The 21,547-nt window shown below is 33.9% G+C and overlaps 4 protein-coding genes and 1 pseudogene across 4 annotated transcripts; 4 read left to right on the top strand and 1 right to left on the bottom strand.

The window, feature by feature from the left end:
• The first annotated feature begins 8,868 nt into the window (after positions 1 to 8,868).
• Positions 8,869 to 9,563, top strand: LOC105125527 (probable histone H2B.3). Its single transcript, XM_011026013.1, has one exon. The coding sequence runs from the start codon at positions 8,952 to 8,954 to the stop codon at positions 9,378 to 9,380; it is 429 nt and encodes a 142-aa protein (XP_011024315.1). The 5' UTR covers positions 8,869 to 8,951; the 3' UTR covers positions 9,381 to 9,563.
• Positions 9,564 to 9,652: 89 nt separating this feature from the next.
• LOC105125528 (probable histone H2B.3) lies at positions 9,653 to 10,817 on the top strand (annotated as a pseudogene).
• A 1,876-nt stretch (positions 10,818 to 12,693) lies between these two features.
• LOC105125529 (probable histone H2B.3) lies at positions 12,694 to 13,343 on the top strand. The gene has a single exon (XM_011026014.1). The coding sequence runs from the start codon at positions 12,782 to 12,784 to the stop codon at positions 13,199 to 13,201; it is 420 nt and encodes a 139-aa protein (XP_011024316.1). The 5' UTR covers positions 12,694 to 12,781; the 3' UTR covers positions 13,202 to 13,343.
• A 242-nt stretch (positions 13,344 to 13,585) lies between these two features.
• Positions 13,586 to 16,628, top strand: LOC105125526 (uncharacterized). The gene is made up of 6 exons (XM_011026011.1): positions 13,586 to 13,944; positions 14,051 to 14,241; positions 14,361 to 14,406; positions 15,467 to 15,549; positions 15,662 to 15,778; positions 16,314 to 16,628. Exons 1-6 carry the CDS (start codon positions 13,752 to 13,754, stop codon positions 16,383 to 16,385), a joined length of 702 nt encoding a protein of 233 aa, XP_011024313.1. The 5' UTR covers positions 13,586 to 13,751; the 3' UTR covers positions 16,386 to 16,628.
• Positions 16,629 to 17,396: 768 nt separating this feature from the next.
• LOC105125525 (uncharacterized) lies at positions 17,397 to 18,286 on the bottom strand. Its single transcript, XM_011026010.1, has one exon. The coding sequence runs from the start codon at positions 17,906 to 17,908 to the stop codon at positions 17,564 to 17,566; it is 345 nt and encodes a 114-aa protein (XP_011024312.1). The 5' UTR covers positions 17,909 to 18,286; the 3' UTR covers positions 17,397 to 17,563.
• Positions 18,287 to 21,547: the final 3,261 nt, after the last annotated feature.

Here is a 21,547-nt window from a genome sequence, read left to right as displayed (position 1 = left end):
TTTAGATATAAATTAAAAAACAAATCAGAGAAAAAACCATTAAAAAAATCACTAATTTATATATAAAAAAATAGTTAGAAAAAAAAAAGAACAAAGGCCAACCCACTTGGTTCATTTTACCAAGGCTCGCGTGATTGAACTCTTAACTTTTTTTATTTTTTTTGTAACTAGGATGGACAACTATAATTTGCTCATATTCATACCATTATGGTGGCTGAAAAACCGAGGCTTAAGTTGTTTTATCTAAAAATCTTTTTTTAACCTAAGAAACTTATAAAAAATCATAAGAATCATGATAAATCAATTTACAGCCTTAAAAAACTAAAATCAACCCGAATAAAAAAAATTAACTTGAGTTCGTATTAGTTTTTTCATGAACTTTGAAGGTACAAAAACACATAATATAAATCTCCCTCGTCAAATAAAACTATCTGATATAAATATAATTTATTTTAATGGTCTAAATCGGTGATCGTGACACTTTTATCTCTCTATTTAAATGCATAAATAAAAAAATAATTGTTACTTAAACAAAACTCTTAAAACAAAATATAAAAGAGGAGGAATGTTGATTTAGATATGAATTAAAAAAAATAGAGAAAAAACCATAAAAAAATCATTAAGTAAAAAAAATATCCGAAAAAAAAGAGAGCAAAAGCCAGCCCTTCTAATCCATTTTGTGAAGATTCGCGTGAAAGAACTCTTAATTTTATTTTATTTTACAGTTAGAGGAGACAATTATGATTTGCTAATATTCAGACTAGTGTGGTGGCTGAAAAATTGAGGTTTTAGTTGTTTTTATCAAAAAACTTTTTTTTCATAAAAAACAATAAAAACACTGTAAAAATTGTGATAAATCAATTTATGGCCTAAAAAACTGAAATGAACCCGAATCTAAAAATCAACTCGGGCTCATATTAGTTTTTTCATTATATTTAAATGTACAAAAACACCTAATGTAAACCTCTTTAATCAAATAAAACTATTTGACATAAATATAGTTTATTTTGTTGGTCTAAATCCGTGTCAATGATATTTTTCTTTTTTTAACGTTATAATCTGGTACCCTATCTCTCTCCTCTCTCAGCTAGGGATTAAAAATAATAAAAATAAATTTTTATATCAAAATCGAATTGAAAAAAATACCGTGGTACTAAAATTATATAATTTACGTGATTTTTAAAGTTCAAAGACTAACGTGTATCTTTTACAAAACTAGTAGTTTGCTATCCATGTATAATGCTTTTTTTTATTTTAGTTTCTTTTTTTTTTAATCTTATATTTTTATAAAAAATCAAAATTTAATTAATTTTTAATTAAAATTAAATTTTCAAAAATATAAATTTAAAAACCAAATTAAAAAATATATAAAATATTACACAACTCATCTATCTCCATTACCAAGGAGATGAAAATAGAACCTAACCATCTAGGTGGTGGCCAAGTGACAAGGACTTGGGATCAAGGGGTTTGCTCCCTCTGTGGTCTCAGGTTCGAGTTCTTGGTTGCTTATATGATGGCCACTGGAGGCTTACATGATCGTTAATTTCAGGACCCATGAAATTAGTCATGATACGCGCAAGCTGGCCCGAACATTCACATTAATCTAAAAAAAATAGAAGCTCACACAACGGGAAAAAAACGAACTGTTTCGCTGGCGCCGTGCATGTATTTACAGTTGAAAGAAGGCTCGTGTCAGTATCATTGAATCTTATCAAGTTATAGGTTGTTTCGAAGAGTGATTGGACCTGTCGTCCGTGGATGGCAATCTATTACAAACGGTTTTTTTAATTCTCTTCCACCATTTTCTCTCTCTCGGAATACAAATTCGGAGTGGTCTCTTTCCACGCCCTCTTCTCGTTAGATTTTACCTACGTTTTGCACTCCCTTGAGAAAGCAGTGTTACCAACCAGTCCACTTCATGTACTGGATAGCCGACCACGGAGCTGATTTGATTTCCAAGATAGATTGTCCAATCAACCGGCCCGGCTAAAATGAACCGACGGCCTTGCCACTCCGAGCAGTCCAGCATAGGTGGAAAGTCATTTTTGTGAACTTGAATATAATAGTAGCCACCAGACCAATCTGATTCTTAAATTAGATCGCCCAATCAACTAATGTAGAATGAATCTACGATCTAGCTAGATTGAACCGACCCAAAATAGGCTACATGTTATCTATTTTGAAGAAAAATAGTTGAAAAAAATGAATGTCAGTGCCTGAGATAGAACCGTTAAACATTTATATAAGATGTGCAAGCATTGCCGCCGAGCCAGTGGGCCTCTCAAATACTCGCGTTGTATGAAAATATACATTGAATGCCAGTGATTGATATCATATCTAGGAGAATCGGCGACATCTGCTCCTGTTAGGTCAAAATCCAATTTTATTCCTGTAATATTTCCTGAAAGTTATATTTTAATCTCTGTGTTGTTCACACCTCTCTCCCTCTATTTCTTTTGTTTTTTTAACCGTGCAAAATTGACATCTTCCTTGACAAACTCATTAACCCTTGGGTAAACATATCCACGATAGGCAGTGTGGTGAAGGCGTGAAGAGGGCGGTGAGCACCCCATTTCCATTGTTTGATGATTGATTTCGATTAATTCCACTGAGCTGGTTTTAATTGTTTAGCTAACTATTTCTTTTCAGAACTCAATTGCAATTTGAAAATGATCGACTATTGTTGCTCTTGTTAATGGTCGTTTCTTTGATCAGTTTAAGTTAAATTAAAGATTTCTGAAAACCATGATGAACACTGTTTTATCAAATAATTTAAGAGATTTTTTTTTTCATGAGCAGAATTGGCGATATAAGCTATCGTTGTTTTCTCTACTAGTGCTTCCCTTTTCGATTTATTTGAAAAGAATCCAGGAATTTTAAAGTTACTTCCGGCAATGTGGTGGAAAGGGATTGAAATTGTGTTTTCTCGTGATCATGGATTTGAGAGCACACTATAATTTTGCATGGTTTCGTTAAAGATTGTATTTTGAAATCTTAATTGAAATAATATTGTAATTTATAATTTTTATAAATTATTAACTTTTTTTAATTTATATACATAATAATTACCATAATATCGAATACACACTAAAAATATAACGTTTTATCTAGAAGGACAATGAAAGGTTTTGCGGTGTCCCACCACTTCGGTCCAATCAGAATGAGAAAAAATAAAGATAAGTTAAAAATTAACATCCAAAATAAAATAAATAAATAGAATTTAAAATAACATATCAGCAAAAAATTCACGTGAAATATCATATTTCTGGATGCCGTTATTTTAAATTCTAAGCTGTAATATTTAATTAAAATTCAAATATAACATTTATGAACCTTAATATTAATTAAATAATTTTAATTAGATACATGTAACTTCAATTGAATTTGGAAATGATTTCATATCTAACCACCTGCGTCGTGAATGAGAAATCATGAGCTACGTAATGAAATTTGCTTAGTGTTGTATGGTTATAAATAGGTCACACTTGTAAATTAATTAAGGGTATTAAAATATTAAAAAATATATTTTAATATCAGAAACAATCTAAATATAAATAAATAAATTTTATCTATTTTTGTTTAAAGCACATGTTTGCGCTGGACATGGTTTATCTAATAAATTCTGGCCACGTTTCATGTCATGGAAGTCGAATATTTTGAAAGTGACGTTGCCACTTGCTATCAGGGGTAGAGTTAGTTTTCTGTAATTCAAAGCATGGTATATTTAAATATTATTTTTAGTAATAATAATATTTAATAATTCTTTTATTTTAAAAATGTGATAAGATGAAAATATATTATTTCATTAATTTTTTTAAATAATACTATTATACTAATTTTTTAATTTACAGTACTAATTTAATAATAAAACGAAAAAAAAGTTTTAATTCTTTCTTGTTTCTGCGCATCCGGAATGAATTAAATAAGTCGGAAACTGTTTTTCGGTCACATCAGCCCGTGAATAAGTTGGAAAAAAATTGGTTCTCAAAATAGCTATGAAGATATTTTTTCCGGCAAATCTTACTTTTTTGTTTCTTCTATTGACCCTTTAATCCCCCCTTCTTTTTTTTCCACTGTTTTGCTATGTGTGATAAGTAGAATATAAGTGTGGTTATTTTTTAGAATATTTTTTATATCAAAATATATATTTTTATTTTTTAAAAAATATTTTTAAAATAATCACATCAAAACAATTCAAAATACACAAAAAAATAATTTAAAAAAAATATTTTTTTTAGAACATGTTTACACTATGTTTCTAAATGACGGTGCACTACAATTATATAACAGGGAGGCGCAAAACTTAAGATATAATTTATTATTAAAAAATTATTTATCTAAAATAAAAATATATTATGTTATCCTATATTCAAGCACTAAAAATACAAAAATTTAAAATATTTCGTTGCTTCCCCCTGATTTTGCCCCTGCTTACCTGCTTATTTTGAGACATGCAGTCCTTTTTAAAATAAACAAAGCGGCATGGTATTAGAGTGGAAAGCAGGGGACTGGATCCAATATTATTTTTTAAAATAATTTTTATTTATAAATAAATTAAAATAATATTTTTTAAAATTTATTTTTAACATCATTACCTTAAAACAACAAAAAAATACTAGCAAAAATAATTTAAAACTGTATAAAAAAATCCCAAAATTCTTCACAAACACAACCTCAAACAGTGCCTTAATGGTAACAAGCTTGACGTGAGTTTGGGCAAATCTTGGTGTTGCACGTGTACATGGATGCACGGAACTCAAGCCCCGCCCGTATTCAGAATGACAATGTATTGAAACTAAACTTGTATCAATAAGTGAATTTTATTAAATTAGACCTGTAGTGTGTGGATAGCAAGATCAAAACACAGACATTGTTTATTTTACTCCTCTTTCATTGTTTTTTTTTTTTTGTAAAAATATAAATTTGGATTGATTTTTTTCCAAGCCCTCTTCTACGATAAATTTTACCCATGTTTTGCATTACTTGACAGCAATGTTGCCGTGATCGAGCAGGGCGGAAGAGGAGACGTGGGCACACAAAAAGGCTAATGCTTCCCCTGACAGTGCTGTACTGGAGTTGTTTCTAGTTTTTACACGAACAGCTGACCTGCATAGGTTTTAAAATACCTTCGTTGACTAGTAGAGATATATTTAAGAAGAAATTAAAGAAAAAAATAATGAAAAAAATAAATAAAATTAATATTTTCTGTTCATTTTTATGTATAATTTTTTTTGTAGGAGTTATTTTGATATAATTTATTAATTTAAACAGTTTAAAAATAACCATAACATTTGTTAAAAAATTCAGGGCAAAATATAAAAAAACAATTTTGATAAAAATAAAAATATTTATCTGAAAAAAAAAATCATTAAATTTCTCACGTTTTTAGCACAGCTGGGGAAGAGATGATGACTACAAGTGTATTTTTCTAATCATCCAGTCCAATTAATCCACATTTATGCTGTCTTAAAACTTCACCTGGTCAACTAGTTTAAAGCCAACCACGTTATTATTATTTCAGTGCTTCTTTTTAAAAATTAATCCAGACTCATGGAAAAAAAAAGGGATGTGGATGTGGACAAATTTATTCATTGCTGCAACAAAGTGTTTATGGGGATGTGGACACGTAAGGCAGATGCTTGGTTGTTGCTGCATAGATAGATAAGGTATCTCATCCATGACCGTTCACTTAAAATCCCCGCAAATCAACAATCCACGTCACCAATCCGCGTCTCCCTAAAACCACCCGCTCAACACTCGCCACCTCTCCCATGTGAAGCACATCACAAGCCCAATAATTATCAAAACTATCAACGCAGCATCTGTTTGCCATTTGTTACTGCTGTCTAGTATCGTGCTCGGAATTGCCGTAAAGTTTTGTCTAGAATATTTTTTTTATATATATTTTAAAATTTATTTTTTACATTAAAACATCAAATTAAAAAATGTATAAAAAATATTTAAAATAAAAAAAATATTTTTTTAAAGAACTGCAAAAACAAATACAATATAAGTGTGTGTATTGTGGATTGTTTTTTAATTAAAAATGTATTGAATATTTTTTTCTTTGTTATTTTTATTTGTTACACCAACACGTTAAAATTATCAAAAAACATTAAAAAATATCAATTTAATATTTATTAAAATAGATATACTTTTAAGGTGCATCAAAACACAATAATAAACATAGATTTGGATACCATTTTAGAATATGATTGACCATGTTTTTTAAAGATTTTGATTTTTAAAAAGAAAAGCTTCAATTTAGTAGTTTTTGATTTTTTTTATTGTTTTAATGTATTGTGTTAAAATATAAAAAATTATATATTTTCAAGTGAATAATATTTTTAAAAACAATATTTATAATGTTTACTGGTTATTTGGCTACCACTTTCACAGACTGAGAACATTTTCCCTCTTATATATATATATGATATATAATGATATATATATATATATATATATATATATATATGAATTATTATGATGTGATTTCATAAAAAAATCCCAAGAATAACATAAAAAATTCATATATATACTTAATTAAATAAATTAAAAACTACATATACAACAATAAAATTTATGAAGCCGTTTTCTACATAACAAAAGTCATAAACCCACTTGCATTCAACATTTTTATATATAATTTTTTTATAAAATATATATTTATAAAATCAAGAAGCAATAAAATATTAAATTGATTGAAAAAAATCAATTAAGATTAATTACACTGTTTAGTTAATAATTAATAAAATATTAATGGGTGCATTTTTAAAAAAATTAAAAATTAAAAATACAACTATAATAGATAAAAATGAAAGAAATAAAAAAGCTCAGACTCCTCGGCTTGAAAGACCCATAGTTCACGGGCCTCAATAAAATTCCCAGACACGTGGCATGTAACAGCGCATGCACTTGAACCTTTTTTTATATATTTTTCCTTAAGGTGCAAATGATTAATGCTTTGAAAAAAAATAACATGCGATACATCATCCACACCACCTAGATGCCAGTGACTTCCAGTCACTAGAATTCGGCTGCTCCATTTCAAATCAATAGAAACTTGTTTTAAAGCATATTCTAACATAAAAGACCAAACAAACACCATAATCACATTCTAGACGCATGTTTATAACATCTGACGACACAAAAATTAATTTCAAAACTCACAATTAATTTGAGTTAAAAATTATTTTTAAATTTAGATGTATCATTTCAAGTAAATTTAATGATGGAAAAAACACCTTATATAAATTATTACCATAAAAAACCTCTTTGACACAAAAAATTGGTCTCAGTCAAGAAATTTTTTATTTACCATTAAAATCTAATTACTTTCTCTTTTTTCTTTCAAGCTTAGTAGCATAAGGTAATGAAAATAAAACCTGAGGCTGAAATTAAATTTTATAATTGTTGATGACCAAAAATTTACAACTTGAAAAGTTTGAAAATGAAGGAATATGTTTAGGCTTGAGTTTTTTTAAAAAATCTATTTTTCTTGTAGTTTCCATCTCAATCCCCTTAGAATCTTGTTGTTCATAGATTACCGTGCTTTAATTTACTATCAATTAAGGTATACAAATCATCATGATAATCTACAATAATTTGTTAATTGGTAAAAAAATAACATGAAAAATAATATTTTTTTTGTGTTTTTTAAAATATTTTTTTCCTCAGTTTATTTTTTATGTTTTTGTTATGGTGTGAACGAAGGCTATTTTAAATATAATAAATATCTAAACTATAAAAAAGTTATTGATAATATATTATACTTAATATACTGTTTAAATTTAAAAATATCTGACGCTGCTACTTACTTAGCTCGAGTATTAAAGCATGAAGTTAACTTTGATTTGATATTGTTGATCAAGCATGTTAAACAAAAAAAAAAAAGGGACTCACTAAACCAGCGATGATGTCATGAACTCCACCTTGAATATGCTCAAAACAGGAATCTTTTTTCCTTGCTTAAACTCGAGAAGAGTGTATAGACACCGTGACATAAGTTTCTCGACAAGGGGATCCTGTTGAAAAAAGTAGTCTTAACCCATATCATGGGATCACTTGGACAGATACCTCGATCATATACTGTGCATTCGTAGTATTTTTCTGTGTATTGCTAATTCGACATCGGAGGATCTTATATTCTAAACAGTGGACTTGTTTTACAGTTCCCATCAATCCACCCTCAAAAGGTCACTGTTCGAATACCTGCCGATCAATCTTTCGAGGCCTAAAACGGAGGTCTGGTCAATAACCGATCCCCATAGATTACCTGTTGAGGATTTTTAGTCCCTCCGGTGCATTTACAAGGATGACTTCTCTAGCATTTCTCAAGAAAGATTTCAATGCTTGCTGGGGAAATCTCAAGAGTCTCGATGCTTTTCCAGGCCTCCACCTGTTAGAGATTTGCTTTGAATAACTTACAATTTAATTTTTTTTTACCCATAATTCCAATTTTCTATTCTAATAATGTAAAATATAGAAAGGATTTATTTAGAATTTAAAGCGTATAACTGTGATTATTTTTTAAAATATTTATTTATTTATAAATATATTAAAATAATATTTTTTATTTTTAAAAGTTATTTTTTATAATAGAGCATTAAAATAATATAAAAATATTAATTTAAAATAAAAAATTATTTTTAAAATACAAAACAAACCACTCACAATTTTCACAAATCCAATTATAAGCCACCTCCCGCTTCACCCTAATCAGCCCGCGAAACCCAAAAATCAAAACCCAATCTCTAACCGTCCATTTAAATCCCCACAAAAAGTAGAACCACGTCACCAATCTGCGTCTTCCCAAAACCAACCAATCAACACTGACGTCCTCTTCATATATAACCACATCACAAACCCTTCGTTTAGTCTTAAGAAAATCACCCGCTTTCCATCTCTTAGCCCAAAAGAACTCTCACTCTCCTTTCCAGGAATTCCAAATGGCTCCCAAGGCTGCGGAGAAGAAGCCAGCTGAGAAAAAGCCAGCAGCAGCAGCAGCAGAGAAAGCCCCGGCAGAGAAGAAGCCAAGAGCAGAGAAGAAGCTGCCTAAAGAAGGAGCCAGTGACAAGAAGAAGAAGAAGGCAAAGAAGAGCGTCGAGACCTACAAGATCTATATCTTTAAGGTCCTGAAACAGGTCCATCCTGACATTGGGATCTCCAGCAAGGCAATGGGTATCATGAACAGTTTTATCAACGATATCTTTGAGAAACTCGCTCAAGAGTCATCGAGGCTTGCAAGGTACAACAAGAAGCCTACCATTACTTCTCGGGAGATCCAGACAGCTGTCCGACTGGTTTTGCCTGGAGAGCTTGCGAAACATGCTGTCTCTGAAGGGACCAAGGCTGTCACCAAGTTTACCAGCTCGTAGGTGGCCATGTCTAGGGTATATGGGAATGTTTTATGGGTTTTTCTGTATTAGGCTTTCATGTTACATGTAAAGGTTTAGGTTCTGATCTTAGTGGGAATCAGAAGGAGCCCCGTCGAAACAATGAAGCTTTAATTGCCGGCTTCGAATGTTCTTAGTGGAAATAATATATCAATCTCTTGACTACCTTGTTCTTATTATCGATTCAAAACGTTAGCTTGAAACAACAAGCTGAATTGCCAGGATTTGAATGAACTGGACACAGTAATTTCTTAATAATAAACAGACTAGATCTTAACTTAGCCTTTTTGGGTCATCAAGGCCCTTCCACTGCCGGTGCTACTGTCGATAACTTGGCTGGGACTGAACTCCTCTTCAAGTTGGAATTCATCAGTCCACACAAGGATTCGATCGCTCTAAAAGGCCGAAACCATCCCCGACGTCCATTTAGTTCCTCGCTAATCCAACCATCCGCGTCATTTATCCTCTGCGACCTAAAACTAACCAATCGTGGTCTACGCATCTCTCTATATAACTAACCGAAACAAGTAGCCGCAACTAATTCACCAACCCTTCGATCGAAAAATTATCGATTTTTTCTCTTCTAATTAACAAAGGCAGTCCCGTCTGCTCTAGAATCTCGAAATGGCTCCTAAGGCAGCTGAGAAGAAGCCAGCAGCATAGAAAGCCCCAGCGGAGAAGAAGCCAAGAGCCGAGAAGAAGTTGCCTAAAGGAGGAGCGACTGACAAGAAGAAGAAGGCAAAGAAGAGCGTTGAGACATACAAGATCTATAACTTCAAGGTTTTGAAACAAGTCCACCCTGATATTGGGGTTTCAAGCAAGGCTATGGGTATCATGAACAGTTTCATCAATGATATCCTTGAGAAGCTTGCTCAAGAGGCTTCAATTCAAGGCTCGCTAGGTGTAACAGGAAGCCCACCATTACTTCTCGGGAGATCCAGACTTCTGTCAGATTGGTTTTGCCTGGAGAGCTTGCGAAACATGCTGTGTCTGAAGGGACCAAGGCTGTCACCAAATTTACCAGCTCATAGGCCTCGCTAGGCTTTGCTGGGTTCTGGATTTTTGGTGTTTTGTGGGTGACATGATCTATGAAATAGCTTTTCTGTTGAAGAATAGGTTTAGGTTTTAGTGGATTTGATGCAGGAAGGCTCTTCATCAAAGAAACATGAATCTTGTTCATAATTTTCTTTGATTATTGGGTTTGAATGATGTTGATTCCTGCTTGGGCAGTCTCATTTTTTATTCAATTCTTGTTTTGATTGATTAGGGTTAGTTTGGGTTTGACGATTTCTGTTTTAGTTTTTTCCTTGTGGTTTTGTGCATTTCTGGTATCTGTAGAATTGTTTTAGATCGTTTTGCAGGAGATGTTTTGTAGGTAGTAGTTTGACTGGATTGATTTTTTGCTCCTTTTCGATTAAATTTTGTGGAATCACCTGGTGATCTATGATTTCCTTGAATGGTTTCAATTTCATACGGAGAACAATTGGAAATGTTCGATTTAGATTCTGTTTTTGTACATCGGCGAGCTTCCTTCTAACAACACATTGCTGAAGGCTGGGTAATCGGCTTGATCTGCTTGGGATTGAGAATTTCAATGGAGCTTCGTTGTGGGGGTTTAGAAACCTTCGAAGTGATTTAGCAACCTCATTTAGTACTGGTAAAGGTGCCTGATAATCATCAGAGGCTGGGACTGGATCTAGCCTTGCGGAGCTGTTTATGGGGTGATTCTTCCACATAACTTGAATCAAGATAGTATTGGGTGGGAAATAAATCTTAGTGGTGAGTATTCTGCAATAAGTGCTTGGGTTTCATCAGAGTGGAAAAGGCAGAAGGTTGAAGTACACAAAACTGATTTGGAGCAGTTTTCATATTCCTGGTCACTGCGTTTTCACTTGCTCGGTACTTGGCAGTCCTCAATAATCACGGATCGGTAAAACCAAAAGATGTAGAACTGCTTATCCTTTGGTGCCCCTCGAGGTGATGCAAATGAGCATCGTGATCATGTGCTTTTTGATTGTGATCTTGCAAGGAGGGGGCGTGGTTTTCCCTTCTGCAAATGTATTAAGACTCGTCTAGGTAATTCGATTGCTGAGCTTAGTAGGGCAAATTGTAATTTGCGAAAGAAATGTTTTCGTTCAGAATGCCGCCATACATGCTCTATGGAAGAAAGAAACAAGAGAGTTCATGAACTCGCTGGCTCTCGACTCTCCATCTCAAGCTGTCGTTCAAGTACAGGATCATGAACATGTCGATCTTTAATGTTAAGTTTTCTGCTGTATATTGTAGCTGATGATTCATGTTAACTTAGCTGTTCAATCTTCGTAGTAGGCTATCTACTTACTATCTCTTTGATCTATGGAAATCATATATTTTTATATAATATCAGAGAAAACAGCAGCAATGAATGGACAAAACCCGAGCAGCAGCTACTCATTCACTTAAAGAACTGACATTGGCCTCTTCAACCTTTGCCGCAATTTATTCTGTTTTCAATTGCTCTCATTTCAACTTCCTTACAGTGTGGAGTTTGCTCCGAATTCTAATCACTTCAACAATTGGTCCTCCGCTCATGGACACTCTCCTCCACCACGGACCTACTCATCTGAACATCCGGTACAAGTTGCACATGTGCCCGCGTCTGCAAAAAGCTCTCAATTCCAGGAAAATTGTGGGTAAAAGAAAAACAGCACATAATGCGATCGACAAGCTCCAAAAGGGAAGACTGATATCTTGCAAAAATGGCAAATATTTTAGAGAATCGACTGGACAGTCAACCTTATGGGTTGTCCCTTCACTTGCCTGAGACGTATCTATACACCCAAGCCCTGCAACATATCTTTGAAATCAACAGTAATCAAAGATTGAGTAAATGATCGATAACCCTATAAAGAAAACATCGAAAGCCTCGTTTTCCCAGCTGATCTATTTTTAGTGTCTAACCGAGCATTGCAACTCCAACTCAAGCTGTATGTTCATGCAATCTTCCTTGCCGAAGTCTTGCCATGGCTGTACAGAAATCATCAATCCTCTCCTTATCTCCCATTTCCCTCCTATTATTCGATTGTTGGGCCGACTTTTCTAATCATAGCCTTCAGTGCTAATGACTAATTCAAACAGCTGGGCTGGGCCTGTACTCCTCCCCGTGCCTGACATTTGGTCTTCAAAAGTTACCGCATCTGACCGCCAATTCAAACCCCCGCAAAACCAACCATCCACGTCATCAATCCGCGTCTCACCAAAACCAACCAATCACCAGTCACTTCCTCTCCTTATATAAACAAACCACATAATCCCTAATTCATCCATCAAATCCTTCGAAAAGACCTTCTCAACCACCCTCTCCTGAAGAAACTCATTCTCAATTTCTTTCTCAAGAATCCCTAATGGCCCCTAAGGCAGAGAAGAAGCCGGCTGAGAAAAAGCCAGCGGCGGCGGAGAAATCCCCAGCTGAGAAGAAGCCAAGAGCAGAGAAGAAGATACCCAAAGAAGGAGCGATTGACAAGAAGAAGAAGAGGGCAAAGAAGAACGTTGAGACCTACAAGATCTATATCTTTAAGGTCCTGAAACAGGTCCATCCTGACATTGGAATCTCCAGCAAGGCAATGGGTATCATGAACAGTTTTATCAACGATATCTTTGAGAAACTCGCTCAAGAGTCATCGAGGCTTGCAAGGTACAACAAGAAGCCTACCATTACTTCTCGGGAGATCCAGACAGCTGTCCGACTGGTTTTGCCTGGAGAGCTTGCGAAACATGCTGTCTCTGAAGGGACCAAGGCTGGTACCAAGTTTACAAGCTCTTAGCGGCTAGGGTTGGGTTTTTTGTGGGTTCTGTTTAATTAGTGCTTCTGTCCTATGTAAAGTCTTTTTAGATTCTGATCTGAATGAATCTGATGTAGGTTTCTTCTTTCATTGAATGGAATTAAATTTTTCGGTCCTGAAATTTGATTTCCACTTTTTTTTTTTATCTCTTTCTATTTTTAGATTCAGATTTTGATTAATTTGAACGTTAATAAAAAAGGCTTGCAGGGGAGATACTTCGGGGTCGCTTTGAACGGATTGTTTTGTGTCGATGAAGATTTAACGCCATGTGCGCTTCTTAGTAAAGCATTGACGTGCCTTTTTTTTATCCTACGCCACAAGTAATCTTCGCCAAGCAAAAAAAAATAAAATTGGCCCACAATCAAAACACCTGCTGGCATTTTCCCGTGCAGCTTAGGAAAATGTAACCGCGTGAGTCTAAATTGCGCCTCGTTAGCCGCAGAACCACTCGCCCTCGTATCCATCACCAGCACAGACAAAACCTCTATTTTATCCTCTTCTAGCTTGCAATCCTTGAATTTTCAGTATTTTCATGGCAACAGTAGGCCTAAGTTCAATCTCTTTCAGATCCAGAAACCCTAGAAATCCCCTCACTTCCAAACAACTCTTTCCAACTGAATATCCAAAATGCACGCTTCGTGCTTCGGCTGATTCCGCCCCGAAAGCGAAATTCATTGCCAGACGTAGAGAGTCCGTTTCGGTCCGGCAACTCGGCCGCCCTCTAGGTAATGTTAGGATGGATTAATTTCTTAAGCTAAAGATTACAAAAGGTTTTAATTTTGATTGTTTTGAAACTGAGTTTGTAATGATTTTTTTATGTTGAGGTTGCAGTGGAGTATATGAGTTTGCCAGCGAGTCAGTACTCAGTGCTGGATGCGGAAAGGATAGAGAGGGTAGACGACAACACGTTTAGGTGTTACGTGTATAGGTTCAAGTTTTTTGCGTTTGAGGTTTGTCCTGTTTTGCTTGTTAGAGTTGAAGAGCAGCCTACTGGTTGTTGCATTAAGCTTTTGTCCTGTAAGGTAATAATAATACACTGGTTATTGTTATTGTTCCATTTGTTGTTTTTGAGTTTGTTTATGACGTTTTGGATTACATGGTGTTATGCACTGATGTTTGCTTGGTTTGTTGGTTGCGGCAGCTTGAAGGTTCGCCGATTGTCGTTGCGCAGAATGAGAAATTTGACGGTAAGGGTTTCTATTTGGGTTTTCTGGCAAGCATAGCATGGATTGATTTTGGATTTCTTTGTGTGCTAGACCAGCGTTTTGACTCTGTTTTCGAATGATGGGCATGAAATGTGGTGGTAGTGTAAGTGTCATTATTGGCCAATGCTTGCTATGATAGTTGTCTTCTTGAGGTTTGACTTGTTTATTATACCTTGTATAAGTCTGGTTTAGTTATTTTTTTGTGTTATGGGTGTAAGAATGTGCACAAGTGTCTTGTTTAATGGGACGTTAGTTTCAATGTATGATTGGATGGATGCTGTAAATCAAAGGTTTTCTTTCAGAGATTAGTTTCAAAACCAAGGTTTTAGCGAAGGAGTACATGATGCCCTGTCCTTCGTTTTTTTTCTTTTGCTTGGAATTGGAAGGTAGAAAACATCTTTGAATGTTGCAACACTAGATTTGTTAAAATTTTACTGTACAGAATGAAATGCTCAGCAACTAAATTTCATCATGTGCTTCTCAGAATGTTTTTCATACTTGGCCTGGCCTTGCTGTAAAATGGCTACTGTTGACCAGGCTTTTATTTGTAAAATGGCTACAATTCAGGCATAGCGAGAAAATACTGGAAATGCTGTATTATTAAGTGGAGTAGAGGAATGTGGTTTACTATCTCATAAAAACTGGTTTCTGAGATTTATTTTAATAACCTTCTGTCCCTGGCTATACTCCACTGCTTGTGTGTGTTCTTGGAGCCTGGACAGTGATCGGCAATAAGGCACCGACATGCCTGCAAAACCATGTCTTTAACTTCTGCAGCTTAACTGATGAAAGTTAGGGAAACTTTAATAATTCAACTGTCATGGTGAAAATAGCATCTCTCTGTAAACCTTAACTGCTGTGCATGAAAAAAATCATTATCAGGAACATGCGATCATTTTGGCTGAACCAATGCAAAGGATGAGAGATTTTCTTTCGGAAAAAATCCATGTTCAAAGTAGAGTTAGAAATTAAATTTCTAAATTTATTATTCTAAATGCTTTTTTCAGGAATGCTTTGACACTAATTTGGTGTGGGAATGCAGCTTCTATGGTGAACCAAATTTCATGCAGTAGCAACTCAAGCAACTCTACAATGCAGCGACTTACTTCAGATGCAGTCATTGAGGTACTTGACAAAGTTGTCTTTGCTTGTGGCGCAGTGTTTTATAATGATTTCAATATTGTACATGGTCATATATGTAAACAAATATTAATTTTAAACTCGTGTTTCATTCTAGGTTAGCATTGAGGTTCCTTTTGCAATTAGGGCCATTCCAGCTGAAGCGATAGAATCGACTGGTGCCCAAATCCTTCAACAAATACTTGGGCTTATGCTTCCCCGCTTTATGGCACAGGTTTGAGGAAATCAAAATTAAATTATCCTATGAAGAATGAAATAGGCTTGTTACTAGTTGCAGATCTGATATTTGCTCGCCTAGTACCTCATTTTGGTTAAACCCTTGCATGTTCACTATTTGGCTGAGTCTTGAAGCTCCTGGTCCAGGCTGAATTCCACAGGTCTCGCACCATGAAAAATGACTTCATGTAAACCATATGGCTATTAAAAGCAGATATCAATTGGGGGATTAGATGAAAGAACAAATCCTTGCAACATATACTAACAGTACAAGATCATTTTCAGAATTCTGCACGAAATTCTCTTCTGTCTGATAAATCTTGTTCTTCAATTGGTAAATGAAGTATGATTTGGTGATTCAGTTCTTACAACAATGTAAAACTGCCTCCATAACCTAGATATACCAGTTTGATTCGTCTGATCCTACATGTTGCCACCATCATCTGGATTGATTTATTCCTCCTTTAGGCTTGTATTTGTTCATCAGGAATGGTTAATTTTTCGTGAAATCAATTTGTTTAATAATTTTGCAGCTTGTAAAGGACTATCAAGCATGGGCCTCTGGTGACACATCAAGGCAGCCTCTTGGAACTGGTGAGATTTGAGATTTATGGAAGGCAGCGCTAGCAGCATTGTAATTAAATCTGTTAGTCTCCTTCGACCCAGTTATTGCATGTTTATATTGGAAACAGGCAATGAGAATCCTGGCTGTTCTATGTACGCTTGTGTTCTGTTTTCTTCTTGTTTCAGAGCTAGTCTTAGTTCAGAACAAACCATGCGATTAATTTCATACAAGCAACGATTCTATTTATGTTTTTGTTGTCAAGTGACGGGTTACCATTTCAGATTGGAACAGTTTTCTTTTAGCTTGTTTCCTCCATATTCTCATGGTATGTTTTATGCCCCAAAAATCGTAGTCACCCCAAAGCATTCAAACAGGGAAAAAGATACACATCACGACATCACAAAGACACACAGGCTCAGAAAATAAATAGCCAGAAACTTGACGAAAACCGCACACATTGCCTTTGAGGTCTATTCCTTTATTTTGTGATAAAACTTATTCCTTTATTTTGTGATGAAACTTTCTTGATATGTAGCATCACTTTTCGAAAACCCATCCTAAAGGGAGCTACAAGACAAACTCTTACCATACACATTGAAGTTACGGTGAGCATTGAGTATATAAGGAAATGGTCATCTATCAAAACCTTGAACATTGAGTATATGTTTTTTCCACCCCTCCATTCTACTCTTTTTTTCTTTCTTTTGATCATTTAGTCAATTTAAATGTCAATCCTTTCTGTTTCCTCAATTTTATTTTGTAGTGACCTTTTTTATTTATCTATTTATATCTTGTTTCATTACACTATAGATTAATTAATGATGGATGCAATCGGCTATCTCTTGCTGCCTAACAGAGCATTGAGCAGAGCCCATCATCATCATGCTTTTCTCAATGACTAGGCCGATCCTTCTGTACCTGTTTTTATCTATCACTTTTTCTTTGCTAGGATCGGCCCACTTTGGCAAGCCTTTTTGTAAGAATTGTGCATGCATAACAGTGCAAGTGCACACCTCTTCTAGGCAGCTTTGCTGACACGGTACACCTACTGTAAATATTGACACTGTAAAAAAATTTCTTCCATTGATTTCATGAGGACAAGCTGGAGCACCACCAAGTGTCTAAGCACAAGGGGAGAAGAAATATACACAGCTCCCTCCATGTTTTTGTGTCTTCAAGGATTACATAAAGGTAAACATTTAAAAGCAATTATACAAACTATCTCATCGGAGATGATACTTCATCTGGAGTATACCTATCGATGAAAGGAGTAATCTTGATGACCAGGCCAGGGAAAACATCATCTGGGTCATGAATGTGTGGATTTTCCTCGACAATATAAGGATCCCCACATTTCTCACTTATACTGTTTAAAGTCTCGCCTTCTCGAACCACATAAATCTCATCGCATGGCTTGTTCTCAAAGAACCTCGGGTGCCCTACCGTGGACAATTCGGTTTCACTCACTTCACAGCAGCTCAAAACCAGCATTAGTGCCATCAACAAAGCACAGTACCAAGAGATCTTTTCTGCCATAACAGTTGATGAAGAAACAGAACCCATTTCTTACTTGTCACAAATTAAACAGAGTCTTGCTTGTTGGTCTTGGCTGAAAGACAGAGCTGGATATAAATGGTTAAGGTTTCTTGGGGCTGTAATTGTATAAATAGGGAACCAAATTAAATAAGAGAGGTGGTGCACCGTTACTATCTAGAGGTGGTTGAACGAAGCTGGTTTAGCTCTGGCTGGTGTTGAGAGGGCTTCTTCAGTGTGGTAGGTATCTGTCAGCGGGAAAATTTCAAAGAAAAGCAATGGAAAGGGTTGGTTTAACTGCTTTTATTTTGATGGGTTTGGTTTCATTTCTCAACCTTGTATTAAGTTGCTTCCATAACGTTGACTCCCCTTCATTTATATTAGAAAAACGTAGCCTCAGTACCATATATTGTTAGTACGTAGTTGTATTCATCAGAAATGAAACAATCAAGTCTATGATTTGATGACAAGAAAGTCTACCATTTCAGCTCAATAACATTTATTAATTAATCCCAAATACTTGTGCATAAAAATAATATAAAGCGCTGAGATACTCTTCTATCTATTTCTTTCAAAAACTTATCTGGGATTGGATACCTTGGAATGAATTGCATTACTGGACAGGCATCGGGGTATATGAAGCACACGTTGTTTTGAAAGCAGCAGGTCTGTGTAGGGTTGAGAAGTAGACAAGCATCGGGATACTCGAACTCAGAGGCCTAGCATGAAATGGCCGGTGCATCGCCTCTAGCTGCAATGGTCCATTTGCGGCCTTCAGGGTTCAGAACTGTGAATTTTGAGCTGCCTTAATCTGTGTTTATTTTTCGATTCTGTCAGTTTAAGGAGCTCGTGAAAACTGTCTTCTTGTGGTTTATCGCTTGGTATTGAGGTCATCTGTATTTTTTTAAAAAAATTCGAGATTTTTTAGCTTTAATATTTTTCATGTAATTTTAGATGATTTTATTGTAATATATTAAAAATAAATTTGAAAAAATAAAAATTATTATTTTAATATAATTTTATATAAAAAACATTTTAAAATATAATATCCCGCATCACCTACTAAGTTGTTGCCGCTGACATTTGACACCCATTTGTCTTCAGGAAGAAAAAGGGTGTATAAACCCAAGGCCTTTCAAAAGTTTGTATGCCCTTCTCCCGTGGTTTTCTTGACTATTTCTTTATGCATCGGTCTAATCTATTACAATCTAGGAATTGTCACTGTCGTTAAATCTTTTTTTGGTCACCGAGTAAAATTTAGATCATTTTTATAGCACTATATTCTAAAATTATTCAAAAATACTATTTAAAAGTATAGTTATAAAACCCCATCGACCAAAAAAATCTTTTTTAAAATAACTAAAATAATATTATTTAAAAAATAATAAAAAAGGTAAATGAGTTGATATTAGGTTTTGACTGGATAAACAATATTTGTTTCTTCCATCCTTTTCAACGGATAAACAATATTTGTTTCTTCCATCCTTCTCAACCTGAACTAATTCTGAACTAATTCAGATTCTAGATTAGAGGGGTACCGAGTCAACATATTAAAATGATGCCAGGATTTATACTATGATTGAAGGAACACTTGTAGCTTGGCAATTGACAAGTCATGCCATTCTTAAAGGGAAAAAAACGGGCAAGTGGTATGAAGAACGACATGTCAATGCGACGTTTTCCGGATCCGAAAAGGCCCAAGCTTGGCGGGTTAAGCCCTGTGAAGATCAGAAGTTAATTAAGCTCGTATGTCTTACCCAATGAACAAGGCCCAAGTGGTAGGCTTGTTTCGAGAAAGCTTTTTCAAGAGAAGCCCATGTTTTAATTGCTTAAAAGAGTGCCATTGACCTTCCTCCTACAAAGGAGGAGGAGGAGGAAAGCCTTAAAGAAAATATTAAAAAAAAGGGGGGAGAATAGGAAGCTAGCTACAAGGTTTCCAGTAGAATCATGATAGAGATAGTGAAGTTGCTCCATGATGTAGGCCATGGATATCTATTTAGAATCCATTGATGTTTCCCACTCCACAAGAAAATGCCAAAACCAAGTACAGGCCCCCAATTGGCCTCAAAAAGAGAACATGTGATTATTCTCCTTAAATAAATATTAATACAATAAATTTAAAAATTCAAGAGTATGACACTGTTTGAAAAAAAAACAATAAAATAACATAATTTGATCTCCTTGTATTTTAAAAACATAACATTCACTGAATATTGAGTTTCAGATCTGTAATAATTATATTTCAGTTCATAATCACCTATATATATATATAATAAATTTATAGAAATAATATTGTTTGAAAAAAATTTTCAGTTCATAATCACCTATATATATATAATAAATTTATAGTACTGTGATAATATTGTTTGAAAAAAAATTAATGAAATAAAATAGTTTGATTTTACTGTATTTAAAAAACGTGACATGATATCCACTGCAAAATTGTAATAACTGATATTCTAGTTCATAACCATCAACATGTACCATGTTTATCTCAACCTCCACTATTTTATCAAGATTTTTTCGTCATTTATTATTTTATTGTTTCTTTATATTTTGGAAGCTAATTACTACCTAATTCATCATAAATATTTCCCAATTTTCAAGATTAGCATTCAAAAACCAGAACAACCGAAATTGACAAGAACCCACCAAGAAAACGACATGGTCGCCTGTGGATCAGTCAGTTCGGAGAGACCCACGAGCGTTGAAATAAGATGTGAACACAACTTGCTTACGTGGCTGAGTCTACTCGTGGAGTTATTTGCTAGTGAAAAAACGATAATATTGAATTTAGAGACAAGTGGAAGACTTTTCTCAATTATGGAAATAGAGCTGTCCAATCAGTTGCCAGATGAACATTTAATGCTGCAACCATGGTTCCCGAGGGTGAGTTTACCTTAGTATCCCCTTCAAAAGGGCATTCAAGCTTCAACTCTTGCAATGCAAAGGATGTTTTGGTCACTTTGGAAATTGTCGGCGAAAAGGAACGTACAACGAACGAACCCCCTTCGTTTGTGAACTTGTCGATACCAAGCAACGTTTCTTTCACGATGAAAAGCGGTTTTTCTTTTTATATTATGTACTATTTAAAAAATTAATTAACTGAAAATATTTTTTAATAAACTTTTTATTGTACTCTCCCCAAAAGTTTTTTTAATGGAAAATAATTTTTAAAATTTATTAAAAAAATAAATTTTTATTTATTTATTGATTATATTAAATTTGGTTTTCAACCTCTTAATTGTTATATATTTTATTTAATTTTTTTAAAATTTTATCTTTTAAAAATTAATTTAATTTTATTTTTATATCAACTTTTACTTTTTTATATTATTTGTAACTTTTTTCTTACTATTTTTTATTTTTTTATTTGGTTTTTTAATTGCTTTTTATTTTTATTTGAAATAATTTATAAAAATATTTTTTTAATTTCATCATATTTTAATATTTTTATTTTTAAAAATTATTATTTATTATTTTAATTATTATCATTTTATTTGAAATAATTTATAATTTTTTTTTAATTTTATCTTCTATTTTTTTATCTACACCCTTGTCCTTTTAATATATAAACTTGAAAAAAATTTGAAAATTATTTTTTAATTTATTTTTCACAACATAACTAAATACTGAAAAATTATTTTTAATTTATTTTATTATAAAATT

This window comes from Populus euphratica, unplaced genomic scaffold (genome assembly GCF_000495115.2).
Source record: "Populus euphratica unplaced genomic scaffold, PopEup_1.0 scaffold22.1, whole genome shotgun sequence".
In the NCBI taxonomy this organism is placed as follows: Eukaryota; Viridiplantae; Streptophyta; class Magnoliopsida; order Malpighiales; family Salicaceae; genus Populus; species Populus euphratica.
Note: the sequence above shows the minus strand (reverse complement) of the source record. Positions and strands in the feature narration are given on the sequence as shown.

What these genes read in the sequence shown, in the direction of transcription:
- LOC105125527 (XM_011026013.1), top strand. Translation starts at nt 8,952, where the DNA reads ATGGCTCCCAAGGCTGCGGAGAAGAAGCCAGCTGAGAAAAAGCCAGCA.
- LOC105125529 (XM_011026014.1), top strand. Translation starts at nt 12,782, where the DNA reads ATGGCCCCTAAGGCAGAGAAGAAGCCGGCTGAGAAAAAGCCAGCGGCG.
- LOC105125526 (XM_011026011.1), top strand. Translation starts at nt 13,752, where the DNA reads ATGGCAACAGTAGGCCTAAGTTCAATCTCTTTCAGATCCAGAAACCCT. An exon ending in TTAAGCTTTTGTCCTGTAAG is followed by an intron (nt 14,242 to 14,360) that starts GTAATAATAATA and finishes TGGTTGCGGCAG; the next exon opens with CTTGAAGGTTCGCCGATTGT. An exon ending in CTTCAGATGCAGTCATTGAG is followed by an intron (nt 15,550 to 15,661) that starts GTACTTGACAAA and finishes GTTTCATTCTAG; the next exon opens with GTTAGCATTGAGGTTCCTTT.
- LOC105125525 (XM_011026010.1), bottom strand. Translation starts at nt 17,908, where the DNA reads ATGGGTTCTGTTTCTTCATCAACTGTTATGGCAGAAAAGATCTCTTGG.